General features: G+C 63.3%; 1 protein-coding gene across 2 annotated transcripts in view; it reads left to right on the top strand.

Annotated features, from left to right (window-relative positions):
- Positions 1–2,088: 2,088 nt before the first annotated feature.
- LOC130584720 (receptor-type tyrosine-protein phosphatase V-like) overlaps positions 2,089–11,553 on the top strand; it is a 48,451-nt gene continuing 38,986 nt past the window's right edge. The window contains exons 1-3 of one of the 2 annotated variants that reach the window (XM_057384869.1): positions 2,089–2,324; positions 8,473–8,551; positions 9,435–9,498. In XM_057384869.1, coding sequence (XP_057240852.1) covers positions 8,486–8,551; positions 9,435–9,498 — 130 coding nt within the window. In that variant the 5' untranslated portion in view covers positions 2,089–2,324; positions 8,473–8,485. Of the gene's footprint in view, positions 2,325–8,014; positions 8,360–8,472; positions 8,552–9,434; positions 9,499–11,553 lie in introns of those variants that run through there. The other variant, XM_057384868.1, reaches the window with a different exon arrangement.

Here is an 11,553-nt window from a genome sequence, read left to right as displayed (position 1 = left end):
CAGACAAAATGGTCAGCAGGCAATGGTGGAGGGTGCTGACCCTGCACCCCTCTGTGAGTGCCTCACCCGTGCTCCAGAGCTGCAGAGCCACCGGGCGAGGCTGGGTGTGTGCCAGCCAAGCCTTTGGCCATCGATGGCCGTGGGAGCCGTGCCTGTGGCCGAGATGTGTCCCAGGAATCAGCTGGGATGTGTGCCTGCCCATAGCAATGCCTGGGGGAGCAGCCAGCCTGTGCCGGCCCCAGCCTGGGGCCAGGGGTGTTGAGGGTTCCTGTGCCAGCCCCAAACATGGCTGGGGGTGTTGGGGGTCCCTGTGCCAGCCCCAAAGGTGCCTCAGCCTGAGGCCAGGGGTCTTGGGGATCCCTGTGCCAGCACCAAAGGTGCCTCAGTCTGCAGTCAGGGGTGTTGGGGCTTGCTATACCAGCCCTAAAGGTGGTTCAGCCTGGGGCCAGGGGTGTTGGGCTCTCTGCAGCTGGGCTGGGCAAGCAGAACCCAGAAAGGGTCCCCCAGAGGGTCCCGGGGAGGGAGCAGAGCAGCTCCTGCAGGGGACTGGGTGCAGCGGGCACTGCTGGCAGCCTGCAAAAGGGACTYGTGTTGTGTTTGGCTCTGCGAGCCATGGGAGGTGCCAGGGAGAAGCCGAGGAGCCGCACGAGAGGGCACTGCTAGGGCAGCAGCCACACTGCAGAGACAGAGACAGGGACAAGGACAGGGACAGGAACAGGATCCCCCTGGGGGGCCACCCCACAGCTTTCCAGGCCCTGCCATGGACACCAAAAGGTGTCACAGCTACAGGAACGGGAGTGAAGTGCCTGAGCACAGGGCTTACCAGTGGGTACGGTGGTGGTGATGGTGGTGGCACYGGCACAGGGAGAGGGACAGCAGCCAGGCAGTAAGAGGGGACAATGCCCTGCCAGTGACCTGTGAGCTGACAGGCTGATCTCCTTCCCACCCTGTGACATGGAAGATGGGCAGGCTTTGTGTTTACTCCTGTAAAAAAGAGACCTTCCTCCCGAAAACAAAACCTTTTGTGTGCAAATGCAGCCGTCTGCAGGTTTGTTTTTATACAGGAAATTTTGAACCAGAGGCTGGGCCTGGTTTCGTTTTGACCCGGGATTTTCAGCTCGTGGCGGTTTTTGGAAACTGAGCCACTTTCCAAATTTGGARGCTGGGTTTTTTGTGTCACTACTGAGCGTGGCAGCAGCGTCCAGGGCTTCCAGTTGCTGTCCCTCTCCCTGTCTGCAGAATGCCCTTTGGKTGCCCTTTGAGTGGCAGCTGAAACRTGTGACCCTCCCTTGTGGCACTGGGAAAGATTGGGCACAGAACTCCTCCACCATGTGCTTCACAGTGCTGCAGGACCCCACTGTGCCCTTGTTGGGATAAAATGGGCTCATTCTGCCAGGAGACAGCAYCTGGGATATCCAGGGTGAGATGGGACCTGGGAGGTCCAAGGTGAGACAGCAAGAAAAGTGACACAGGACCTGGGTTGTCCAAGGTGGGAGGTCCARACCTTGGTGGCAGCTGGGGCTGAAGAGGACAGGAGCCCTCACACTCGGTGCCAGGGCTATTACACCTCCTTCTGCTGCACCCATCCAGATGGGAACAGGAGCGCCCTGGGACCTGCTGCCAGCCCTTCTCCAAACCCATTGGCAAGTCCTTGTCCCCAGGGACCAGCTGTCACCCCTGCACCAGGGTGAGGAGGAGTGCCACTCTGGACAAGCTCTTGGAATGCCCTGCACCTCCTGAGCCAATGCACCAGCTCCTCTCCATCCCCTGATGAGGGACTGAGGGGGCCGGGATGCCCTCACTCCGGGATGGATGCTCTGAYGGGGCTCAGGGCAGCGCAGCCTTTGGCAATCACAGCCCACAAACACCTCCAGGTGCCCGGGCTGGSTGCCTGTGCTGCCTTCATCGCTGTCCTGAGGCTCTGCTGTTCCTCTCTGCAGCAGCAGCACGAGAGGGATGCTCACCCTRCCCAAGGGTCCCTGGCTGAACCCGCAGCACGTGTGACAAACTGGCAAGGCGCAGGGAGGAGCCAGCCGTGCCCAGCCCGCCGCCTTGGCGTGCGGCTCCTGCCCCCGGAGCGCAGCCCCTTGCCCTCCAGGGGCCACAGGACACATCCCTGTCCAGCTGATCCCTCCTYCCCAGCACCCTGCAGCCGAGAGCTGGGCGAGCCCAGGCGGGCCTTCCCGCCGGTCCAGCCCAGACTTGAACGTCAGGGCCGCGCACCAGCCGAGCGAACGGGCGAGTGCGAGCGTGCCAGGCTGACATCGCACGGGCCCGGCGCGCAGGAACGGGCTGAGCACCGCCGGGGACACCCGCCGGCTGAGGTACGAGTCCCATTCCTTGTTCCCTCCCTCTCCCCAGACGCGCGGTCGAAGCCCGGGTGCGTGCGGCGGGGAGAGGAGCGCGGACCCTCCTGTGCCGTGGCACAGTGCGCGCAAACCTGATGCCACAGCCCCGGGGCGGGGGCGGCAGGGGATGGGCAGCGTCCGAGCGGGGCTGTRGAGCCCGGCACCCCGCGGCTGTGGAGCCCGGCACCCCGCGGCTGTGCCCCGAGCGGAGCCTAGCACTCCTCGCGTGTGCCCAGAGTGAAGCCTGGTGTGCCCGGAGCGAAGCCCGGCTCTCCCTGGCTGTGCCCGGAGCAAAGCCCAGCTCTCCCAGTCTGTGCCCCGAGCGGAGCCCAGCACCCCCCGGCTGTGCCCGGAGCGGGGCCCGGCACTCTCTGGCCGTGCCTGCGCCGGTGAGATTCCGTGCCCGGGCACAGGTGGGCACTGAGAGCAGCTTCTCGGCTCCGTGTGCATGGCATCCTGGCAGCATCGGGCACCCTTGTTGCCAAACTGGGCTGGCACTGCGCCACAGGGCGGGAGCAGGGCACGGGGTGGGTGATTTTGGAGCCAGGTGCTGCCCYGGCACCGCTCGCAGCAGGTCTGGGGCGGGCACTGCCCAGGCTGCTCTCAGCCCTCCCCAGTGGGTTCCTATTGCCCGGCCAGGGAAAGCGGAGCCTGCTGAGCCYCAGGGGCGGCACCCGCAGCCCGGGGGTGCAGAGCAGGTCTGCCCGGCTCTGCCGGCTTTGGGCGTGCTCTGAGTCACCGCAGCGCTGCGCTCCCAGCTCTGCGAGGCGCCGGGCTCGCAGCCGCAGGCATCCCGGGCTCCGCTGCCAGGGCTTCAGCAGCGCGGGGGGAGCGARCAGCATCACCCAGGTGACGGTAACGGGGTCACTGCTGCCACTCCCCCAGCCCGGGCAGCGTGGCTGGTGATGTGATGTCCCCGCTGCCTGCCTGCCCTCCCCCTCTGCAGAATGGGAAGAGCTCCAAAGTAGCAAAGCGTGGGTCAGGAGGCAGCGGCGGCGCTGGCAGGGCTCCACCTGGGAATGATCAAACGCTTGCAAGGGGTTGGAGAAGGAGCAWCCCAGTGCTCCAGGGTTTAGGGTTGGAGAGCCGTGGCGTGTGAACCTTGCAAAGGGAGAGGTCCCAGCAGCACCTGCATCCTCTGCAGGCTCTGCCCTGCGAGCAGCCTGTTCCTCTCGTTCCTCCCTCRCAGCCCTGGGCAGCTCTCAGCACCTCTGAGCGGCAGAGGGGAGAAATTGTGTCCTGGGGCAGTTCACARCGCTGGTGGGCACTGGGAGGGACAGACGGACAGGGACCAAAGGGTTGTTGTTGGGCAGGAGCCCCAGGGCTGTTCCCAGCCCAATCCCAGTGCCACCCCATATATCATGGGGGCCCTGGGCATACGCTGCTGTAGGGCASCAGGGTGGATGCACAGGAACCTGCCCGGGGAGGGATGGCAGAGATCCCACACAGGTATCAGGGCTGCAGGTCCAGACAGCAGCAGAGGCTCCTGTATGCAGGGACAGCACTGCCCGCAGCACAGCCGTGCCCTCTGAGTGACAGCACTGCCAAGAGCACTGCCCACAGCACTGCCCACAGCACTGCCAGCAGCACAGCCATGCCCTCTGAGTGACCGCACTGCCCACAGCACCAGGCCATGCCCGTGCCCTCTGAGTGACAGTTGGAGTCCCTGTGGCAGTGTCCTCAGCCACACGCTGACCTCTGGCAGGGACCYTGCAAGGCTCTGCCTGTGTCCAGCCTTGGGAGCATCACCCACCACTGTCACCTTGCACAGACCCTGTGACACAGCTGGGACCCTTGGGTGTGATGGGCACTCTGCTGCCCACCCTGCCCATCCTCGGGTTCAGCGGGCACTCTGCTGCCCACCCTGCCCATCCTCGGGTGCAGTGGGCACTCTGCTGCCCGCTTGCCCATCCTCACTCCAGCAGGTGCTTCCCAGGGAGGCCCCACCTCCTGCCAGGTGTGCAGGGCCGTGCCCAGGTCTGGGAGATGGCTCTGCAGGGACAAACCCGGTGCTGCCAGCTCCGTGCCCAGGGCACCTGGAGAGAGGACCAGCGCATGGAGTATGGAGCAGGTGTACCCTGCTCTGTCCTGGGGCTGGCTCTGCTCGGGGGGACAGCCCACAGCTTTTGCCACTGCACTGTGGCTACTGTCCCTCACCCCATAAACAGGACCCGGCCCTASAGTGACACACGTGCTGCCGGGTCCCCTGTCCCAGCTCTGCTTCCCCCAGAGCTCAGGCCATGAGCGTGTCCCTCGCTGCGGCTCTGCCCCTCGCCAGATGCTGCCCAGACCCGGTCCCCTCCCAGCCCCGTCCGGCCGAGCTMTGCAGCCATCCCGGGCGGCCGGCGGGGCGTCCCCATCCCCCTGCGCCTTGCGGTAGCGCTCGCCGCTTCGCGGAAAATGTGATGACTCGGCAGCCCCTGAGTTTCCAGGCCCGGTTCCAGCTGCTGGGTGGAGAAACCTTCTGCAGTTGTCTTTGGGTTTGGCACAGCCGAAGGCTTCGCTGTCGGGGGGACCGGAGGGGAGATCTGACAGCGGGAGGAGGGCTCTGTCTCTCTCTGTCCCTGCCTGAGGTGGCACGGTGGCACTGAGGTGGCCGTGGGGWGGGCAGGGCTGGCACAGGAGCAGCAGCTTCTGTGTCGTGTGGAGGCTGCTGAGCCCTGCGGCGCCAGGGATGGGGCTGGGCTGGGATCCCAGCAGCGCTTTGGGCTGTTCCACTGCAGCCACAGCCCCGAGCTCAGGGAGGACTCCCCGAGCACAGCCACTGGCACCCGGGGTTAAATGAGTGGGACTGGGACACTCGTGTGTGTTCCTGTGGCAGGAGGGGACAGCTCGCGGTGCCACCAGGGCTCACAGAGGATGCCAAAGCTGCTGGGATGTCTCCCGGCCCATGTTCAGAGGCCAATCCCCTCCCGGTGGGCAGCAAGGCATCCCCCCAGCCTGTCTTCATGCCCGGTGAGGTAACCTGTCCTCCTGGCCGAGGAGGTGCGGGACAGTGGCACAGCACAGCAGCAAGGTCCGAGGGAACCGATATCGTGTTGTTCCAGGAATCCTTGCGTGGTCAGCAGGGACCTGAGCAGGTAGAACAGACCCTGTGCTCCTTGGCACGCCAGAGGAGCAGCCTTGGTGGGGCAGGTGTGCAGGGCTGCAGCAATTTAGGCTGTGGAGATGGCTCTGTCTGTGCAGAGAGCCTGTGCAGGCACCGGGGCTGCTGCAGCAAAAACGCACAGGTTCAGCTTCTCTGCAGAAACAGCCCAGCTGGAGTGTCCYAGGACTCCTGTGGCTGGGTTTGTCCTCTGGCTGGCCTGGAGCTGCTTTTTTGGAATGCTTTGAAGCTGCAGAAGCCCCCCCACCTTGGCTCCGTGGCCTGGGAGAACCTCCTGTCCATGCCACCACTGCAGGGGACACTGCCTTTGACGCTGGGGATGCAACATCTCCTTCCAGGGTTTTCTGTCATAGTCACGGGTCCCTCCTGTCCCATGTCTCTGGGTCACAGCTCTCAGTCCACCCTCCATCCTCACCTCCAGCCCCTGCTTCACCAGCCAGAGCTCATCAAATTCAGCTCTGCCATCACCTGCCACGCTCCAGGGACACCGCAGTCCCCAGCACTGCTGGAGCTGCCCCTGTCCCTCCCTGCAGGTGACCCTCCAGGCTGCTCATGGCAGGGAACAACCCCCCATCCAAAGTGGGGTCACCTGTGCTGGCACGCTGCACCTCACAATGGCCCTGCGTGGGGACATCCCCTGGAATTCTCTTTGCAAACGTGTTTTGGGGTCCAGCCAGCTGTAACCTCTGTGATCCCACCCTGGGCCCCCGGGYAAACCTGGCAAACCCTCACTGCAGCGAGGAGCTCCAGCCTCCTCCCAGCTGGCTGCAGCCGCCCAGCTCTGGAAAGGGGCCTCTAAAAACAGTCCCCAGCCCACTGCAGAAGGCAGCAATCAGCCCCAAATATCCCCCTGTCTGGTTTTGGGGGGGTACTCCATATCAGGGACTGGGGGACATCACCCCCAGTACCTGTGAGCCTTCACCTTGCATTCAGGTGTCAGGGGGGGTGGCCAGCTGCCCATTGTGCCAGTGTCCAGCAGCAGGGATGGGTGTCCTCAGAGGGGACAGGTCAGCCTCATCACCCCAGGTGCTGGAAGACCTCAGTCCCAAATGCTTATCAGGGGATCTCTAAGAGCCAGAGCTCTTACCCTGGGCATCCATCACTTCAGCAGATGCATCCACGGCACTTCTGGCATTCAGCCCTTGGAACTGTGGCCATTAAAGATGGTTAATTGATTAAAAAAATTAATAAGGCATTAAGGGCATTCATCTTGCCRGTGCTGGAGACATGGCATTGCCTTCTGCTCCCACYCCGATCTTTGTGCTCAGGGTGCAGAGCAAGGGCAGGTCTGGAGACAGAGTGACACAGAGGGGCTCTGGTGGCAGAGCTGTGCCTTTCTGCTGGGGGAGCATCTAAGCCCTGCACAGAAGTGACAAACCAGCCCTACCTGCTGGGCTGAGCTGCAGGGCCAGGGCTTCTTTGTCCTCAGCCCAGTCCAGGCAGGGACCTCTGCAGAGACGTGACTGTGGCCACGGACCCGGTCCTGGCACTGGTCCCATTTGGCCGGGACCTCGGAAATTAACTGTCGCCCATGCAAAGCGAAGGRGATTCATGTTCTCTGAGCCCTTTCCCGACTGGCTCCATCAGCCCGGGTGTTGTCAGAAGGGTTGGAGTATGGACCCGGGGTTGGTGATGGGTCCTAGACCAGGTCCCCTATGCCCCCCTCTCTTCTCAATTGCTTGCAAGAGCTGGAGCTGGAGCTTTCCTGGATCTTTGTCCAGATACTGAAGGTTGTTCTGTCTGTCCCAGATTCCACCTGACAAACTTCTAAGTCTTTTGGTGAGGGATTCTGGTGTTCCAGGGGACAGGTGGGGGATGTGTCCCACTCTGACARCTCGGTGGCTCATGGTAATGAGCAGAGCTTGAATAGTCCTCATAGGTGGCCGTGCTGGCCACCAGGACACACTCCCACGGCCACAAAGGCTGCACTGGCTTCCGGACTGATGCATCACTGAACCTCTTCCAGCACTGTCCCAGATCYCCAGCGCTGATGTGAAGCCAATGGCATCTCTCGGCTCTGAATCAGAGCTGGCATGCTGCCACGCATTGCACAGACGCCGCGGAGCACCGCAGAGCACGGCCCYGCACACAGCCCGGGGGGCACAGCCCGCTCCCCAGGGCAGCCCCCCAAAATACAGCGCTGTCCCACCCCGGGCACGGGGCACGGCTCCTTTCAGCCGCCCCTCCGATGGGCAGACGTGGCTTGGGCACCTCTGTGCCCGCGCGATGCCATGCCCAGGAGCTCTCACGGTGTGCACTCCCATGGGCACAGAGACCCCCAGTCCTGCCCCTCGGCGTGCCCAAACACCCGCTCCCCAGCCTCTGATTCCGCTAAGTCTGCGGCGGAATTAAAGCCCACAGAGCCGAGGGGTGCCCGAAAGYGCGGCACGGAGAGCCGAGGGTGCCCAGCACCCCGCAGCCACACTCGTGCCCTCGCTGCCCGCAGCATCCCAGAGGATCGCTCCCTCCCTCCCCGCGCTGGGGGCGGTTCGAGCGCTCCCTCCCAGCCCGGAGCCGCCATCAGTCCAGCTCTGTCTCCTCCCCTCCYGCTCCTCCCGTTCCTCCCGCTCCCGGAGCTCCTGCCGATGCCAGAGCGGGCTCCGGCCCCGCACAGCCCCCGCCGCAGCGAGGTCCCCCGAGACCCCGGCCGGCAGCGAGCCCCCCGGCCCGGCCCAGCCCCGGCTCTGCCCGCAGCCGCTCGCTCCGGGCCAGCTGCRGAGCCAGCGCACAGGACACGGACCCGCGGGGACAGCAGCAAATGCTCCCGGCCACAGGGAGCCGTCCCCGCTGGGCTTCTCCCGGGCCGGAGGCGAGCTCTGCCCCTGCCCGGGGGCAGCGGGCCCGGCCGAGGTACCACTCGCCGGCCGGTCCCCACTGATGTCACCTTGTCACCCGCGCTCGGAAAGTATGTGGGGATGCGGCTGCTGGCTGCCGTGGGAGAAGGGGCTGGCTGGGGACAGCCACTGCTAAGGAGCTGCCCCCCGCCACCCCCCAACTTGCCATCCCTCTGATCTGCAGCCACCAGGTCCCCATGAGGTCGCTGCTGCTGCCGCTGCTGGCGCTGTGGGTGCCGCGGCTCCCGGGGACCCTGGCAGAGGTAAGCGCTCGGCTCCCCACCCCCGCTCGGGCTCCGCAGCTCTTGGCTCCCGGCTCTTGGCTCCGCACTGTCCTGCTCCGCACTGTCCTGCCCCGCACGGCTGCGGTGCCTCCGGCCGTGTGTCCGGCGTGTCCCTGCTGCCCGCCCGGCTGCTGTCCCGGGAATTCCCAGCTTCTTCGCTCTGCTCTCCCAAAAGCCCCGCCATGGGTGGGGAGCCAGAATGAGTCCGCCCGCAGAGGCGAGGGGGAAGAACGCCAGGAAGATGATGGCTCTGCCGTGGCTCGTTGCAGGACAGGGAGGGGGCAGAGACATTTCCTTTAACGTGGGGGGAACTGACGCCAACCCAAAGCCGGGCACACCCTGCTGGGAACAGGCTGGGAGAGAACGGGTGTCCCCTCTGTCGGGGGACGGTGCTGGTGGCTCCGGGGCTCTGTTCTGGAGGAGGTGGCAGCTGGACTGAGGTCTGGATCCCTGCATCCTCTCCCCATGATGGTGGGAAGGGGGTGTGCCTGCACAGGGAATGAGTTTGCCAGGCCCTGTCCAGACCTCGCTCTCTCTGTCCCTCTTCAGATCTGTGCCCTGGTTGCTCTGGTGGTGTGTTCCCCTGTGGGCACGGCTGCTCTGCAGCCCCAGGAGCCGTGCCAAGGGCCAGGGAAACCCACAAGCTGCGTCTGCCAAGTCTGTCCAAAGTCTGTCTCCCTGCCTGTGTGAGAAGTGACCCAGGCTCTCCTATGAGCAGGGGTCACAGCTCACAGATGCCATGTCGGGGTGGGACCTGTGGGACCTGATCCCTGGCCTGGCACAGGGCACCTGTCCCAGGTGCTGGTCTCAGCTCAGCCCCCCAGTCTTGCCCCTGTCTCACTTGACACCTTCAATCCCCCAGGGCAAGGGATGCAACCACACAGCACAGGCAGGGCTGGAGAGCCGGGATGCCCGCGGTGACAGAGGTGAGTGACAGGAATGAGGGTCCCAGGCTGGGCAGGGTGGGATGGTGTTGGTGCCTCGAGTGCTGAGATGAGCAGATGTGCTGGACCAGACTCTTGGAGTCAAGAGCAGCTTTGTAAATACTCAGCTTTAGGCCAACCACAGGCTGCAGACCATGCCCAGAGAAGGGGCAGAGTCAGTYCCATCCTTCTCCAGCGAGGAGCTGKGAGAGAAAGAGTAGGATCCAGAGCTCTCTGCTGCCAGAGAGCAGAGCACCAGGTGGGCTCAGGGACAGCGCAGCCCTGGCATTGTCTGGGTGGGATCACAGTCTGTAAGGCGGCCCCATGGCTGCTGTGGGCCTGGAGCCAGCGTGGTGCCCACATGGACCAGCCTGTGCCTGTGAGAAATCTCCTGGATCACCCACAGGCACCTGTCAGGGCATCGGGGTGTACCTGGATGTGGCTGTCTGTGACATGGGGACACGAACAGAGCTGGGGTCACGGGCCTCTGAGCCATTTTAGGTTCATTTGTGCTGCAGGTGTGAGGAAGGTGACAGAGGGAGGCGGGTGATGAAGCTGGAGAGAAGCACAGAAACATGGGTTGAGAGCTCGTACCTTCAGGAGATGACAAAGAGCCAAAAACAGCCCCCTTGACCCCCAGGCAGGGTACAGTCCTGGGGCTGCCCACAGGAGGAGGTCAGCTATTCCTGGTGCTCTGGGTGCCTGCTGACTGCCAGGGGAGCCAAGGGCAACTGCCCAGGTATGGACACYTCCCCCATGGCACCCAGCTGCATTCAGCTAACCCTTCCTGAGCAGTCTGACCCTAAATCTGCCCTTGAACTTCTCAGGGATGGCACTGAGGAGGCCTTTCCCAGAGGCACTGCATGCTCCTGTTTGTGTCCATCTGGTGTCCTCTGGCCCCTTTGCCCTCCTCAGCAGGCTCCAAACCACAGCATTGCATGSAACAGAAATTGCACATCATTCTGAAAGTGTTCAGCTCTGGGAAAGGCACACACAGCTCCTGAGTAGTGCCTGAAGTGACCCTGCCCCGGGCTCACCCTGCTCTGCTCCTCCCTGGCTGTGTAAAGGGTGCCCCTGACACACCTCTGGGGCAGTCACTGTGCTTGGTCTGTGCTGTGTAAATCTGTCACAACATGTTGCACAGCATAAATTTCATTTTTTTTTTAATTACACAAATGTCTTATTAGCACTGGAACTGTCCTGGCATTTTCCAAAGGCTGAGAGCAATGGAGAGCTCATGGATGTGGCACTTGGGGACTTGGGTTAGTGCTGGACTTGGCAGGGCTGGGGGAACTGGACTCAGTGATCTTAAAGGGCTTTTCCAGCCTGAGTGATTCCATGGCTGACAGCAAGGCTGAGGATGGGGACATTGTCAGGCAGGGATGGACCCTGCCCTGGTGGCACCACCAGCTGACAGACAGGCTCTGCCTGGCTCCTGTTGTGTGGGTGGTTCTTGAGCAGCTCTGAGGGCAGGGATTCCATGGCAGTTTCGGCCACTGACCCACCAATCAGGCCAAGCCCTGTGTGCCACTTCCCTGTCCCCAGACACTGTCCATAGGGACACCACAGCCCGGCCCCACAGCCCCAGGGCACAGCCAGGGCAGGGACACACCTAAGCAGGGGCTGGGGCTGGCCTGGCCCCACATTCCTTCTGTGTGTCCCCTCCCATGTCACCTCAGCACTGGGCAGGACGGGGGTGACCCATTGTCTGGATGCCCCAGAGCAGCCTTTGGCCCCGCCAGAGCCCACACAGAGGCAGAGGCCATTCCAGGGAGCGTAATGGCCCCCCTGCCATATCCATCCTGCCCCCTAAACTGGCCACTGCCTTGCTTCCCCATGGTGGACCCAGAGCCTTCAACATCTCAAGCCATCCAAGGTGATGAGCAATGGATTATCCCCTGTTGAGGAACTTCCCTGCCTTTGTTAAACCAGCACGCTCTGGACAAAGCCCAAGATGACCTGAAGCCTTCAGGTCTTTCTCCAAAGGAGCAGATACTCCATGCTTAGGAGCATCCCTTGGACATCTTCCTTTGACCTGAGTCCATGAAAGTTTCTGAA

This window comes from Malurus melanocephalus, unplaced genomic scaffold, assembly GCF_030028575.1.
Source record: "Malurus melanocephalus ecotype Western Australia unplaced genomic scaffold, MMel_1.1 scaffold_752, whole genome shotgun sequence".
In the NCBI taxonomy this organism is placed as follows: Eukaryota; Metazoa; Chordata; class Aves; order Passeriformes; family Maluridae; genus Malurus; species Malurus melanocephalus.
The sequence above is the reverse complement of the archived record's forward strand: the minus strand, read 5'-3'. Positions and strand labels throughout refer to the sequence as shown.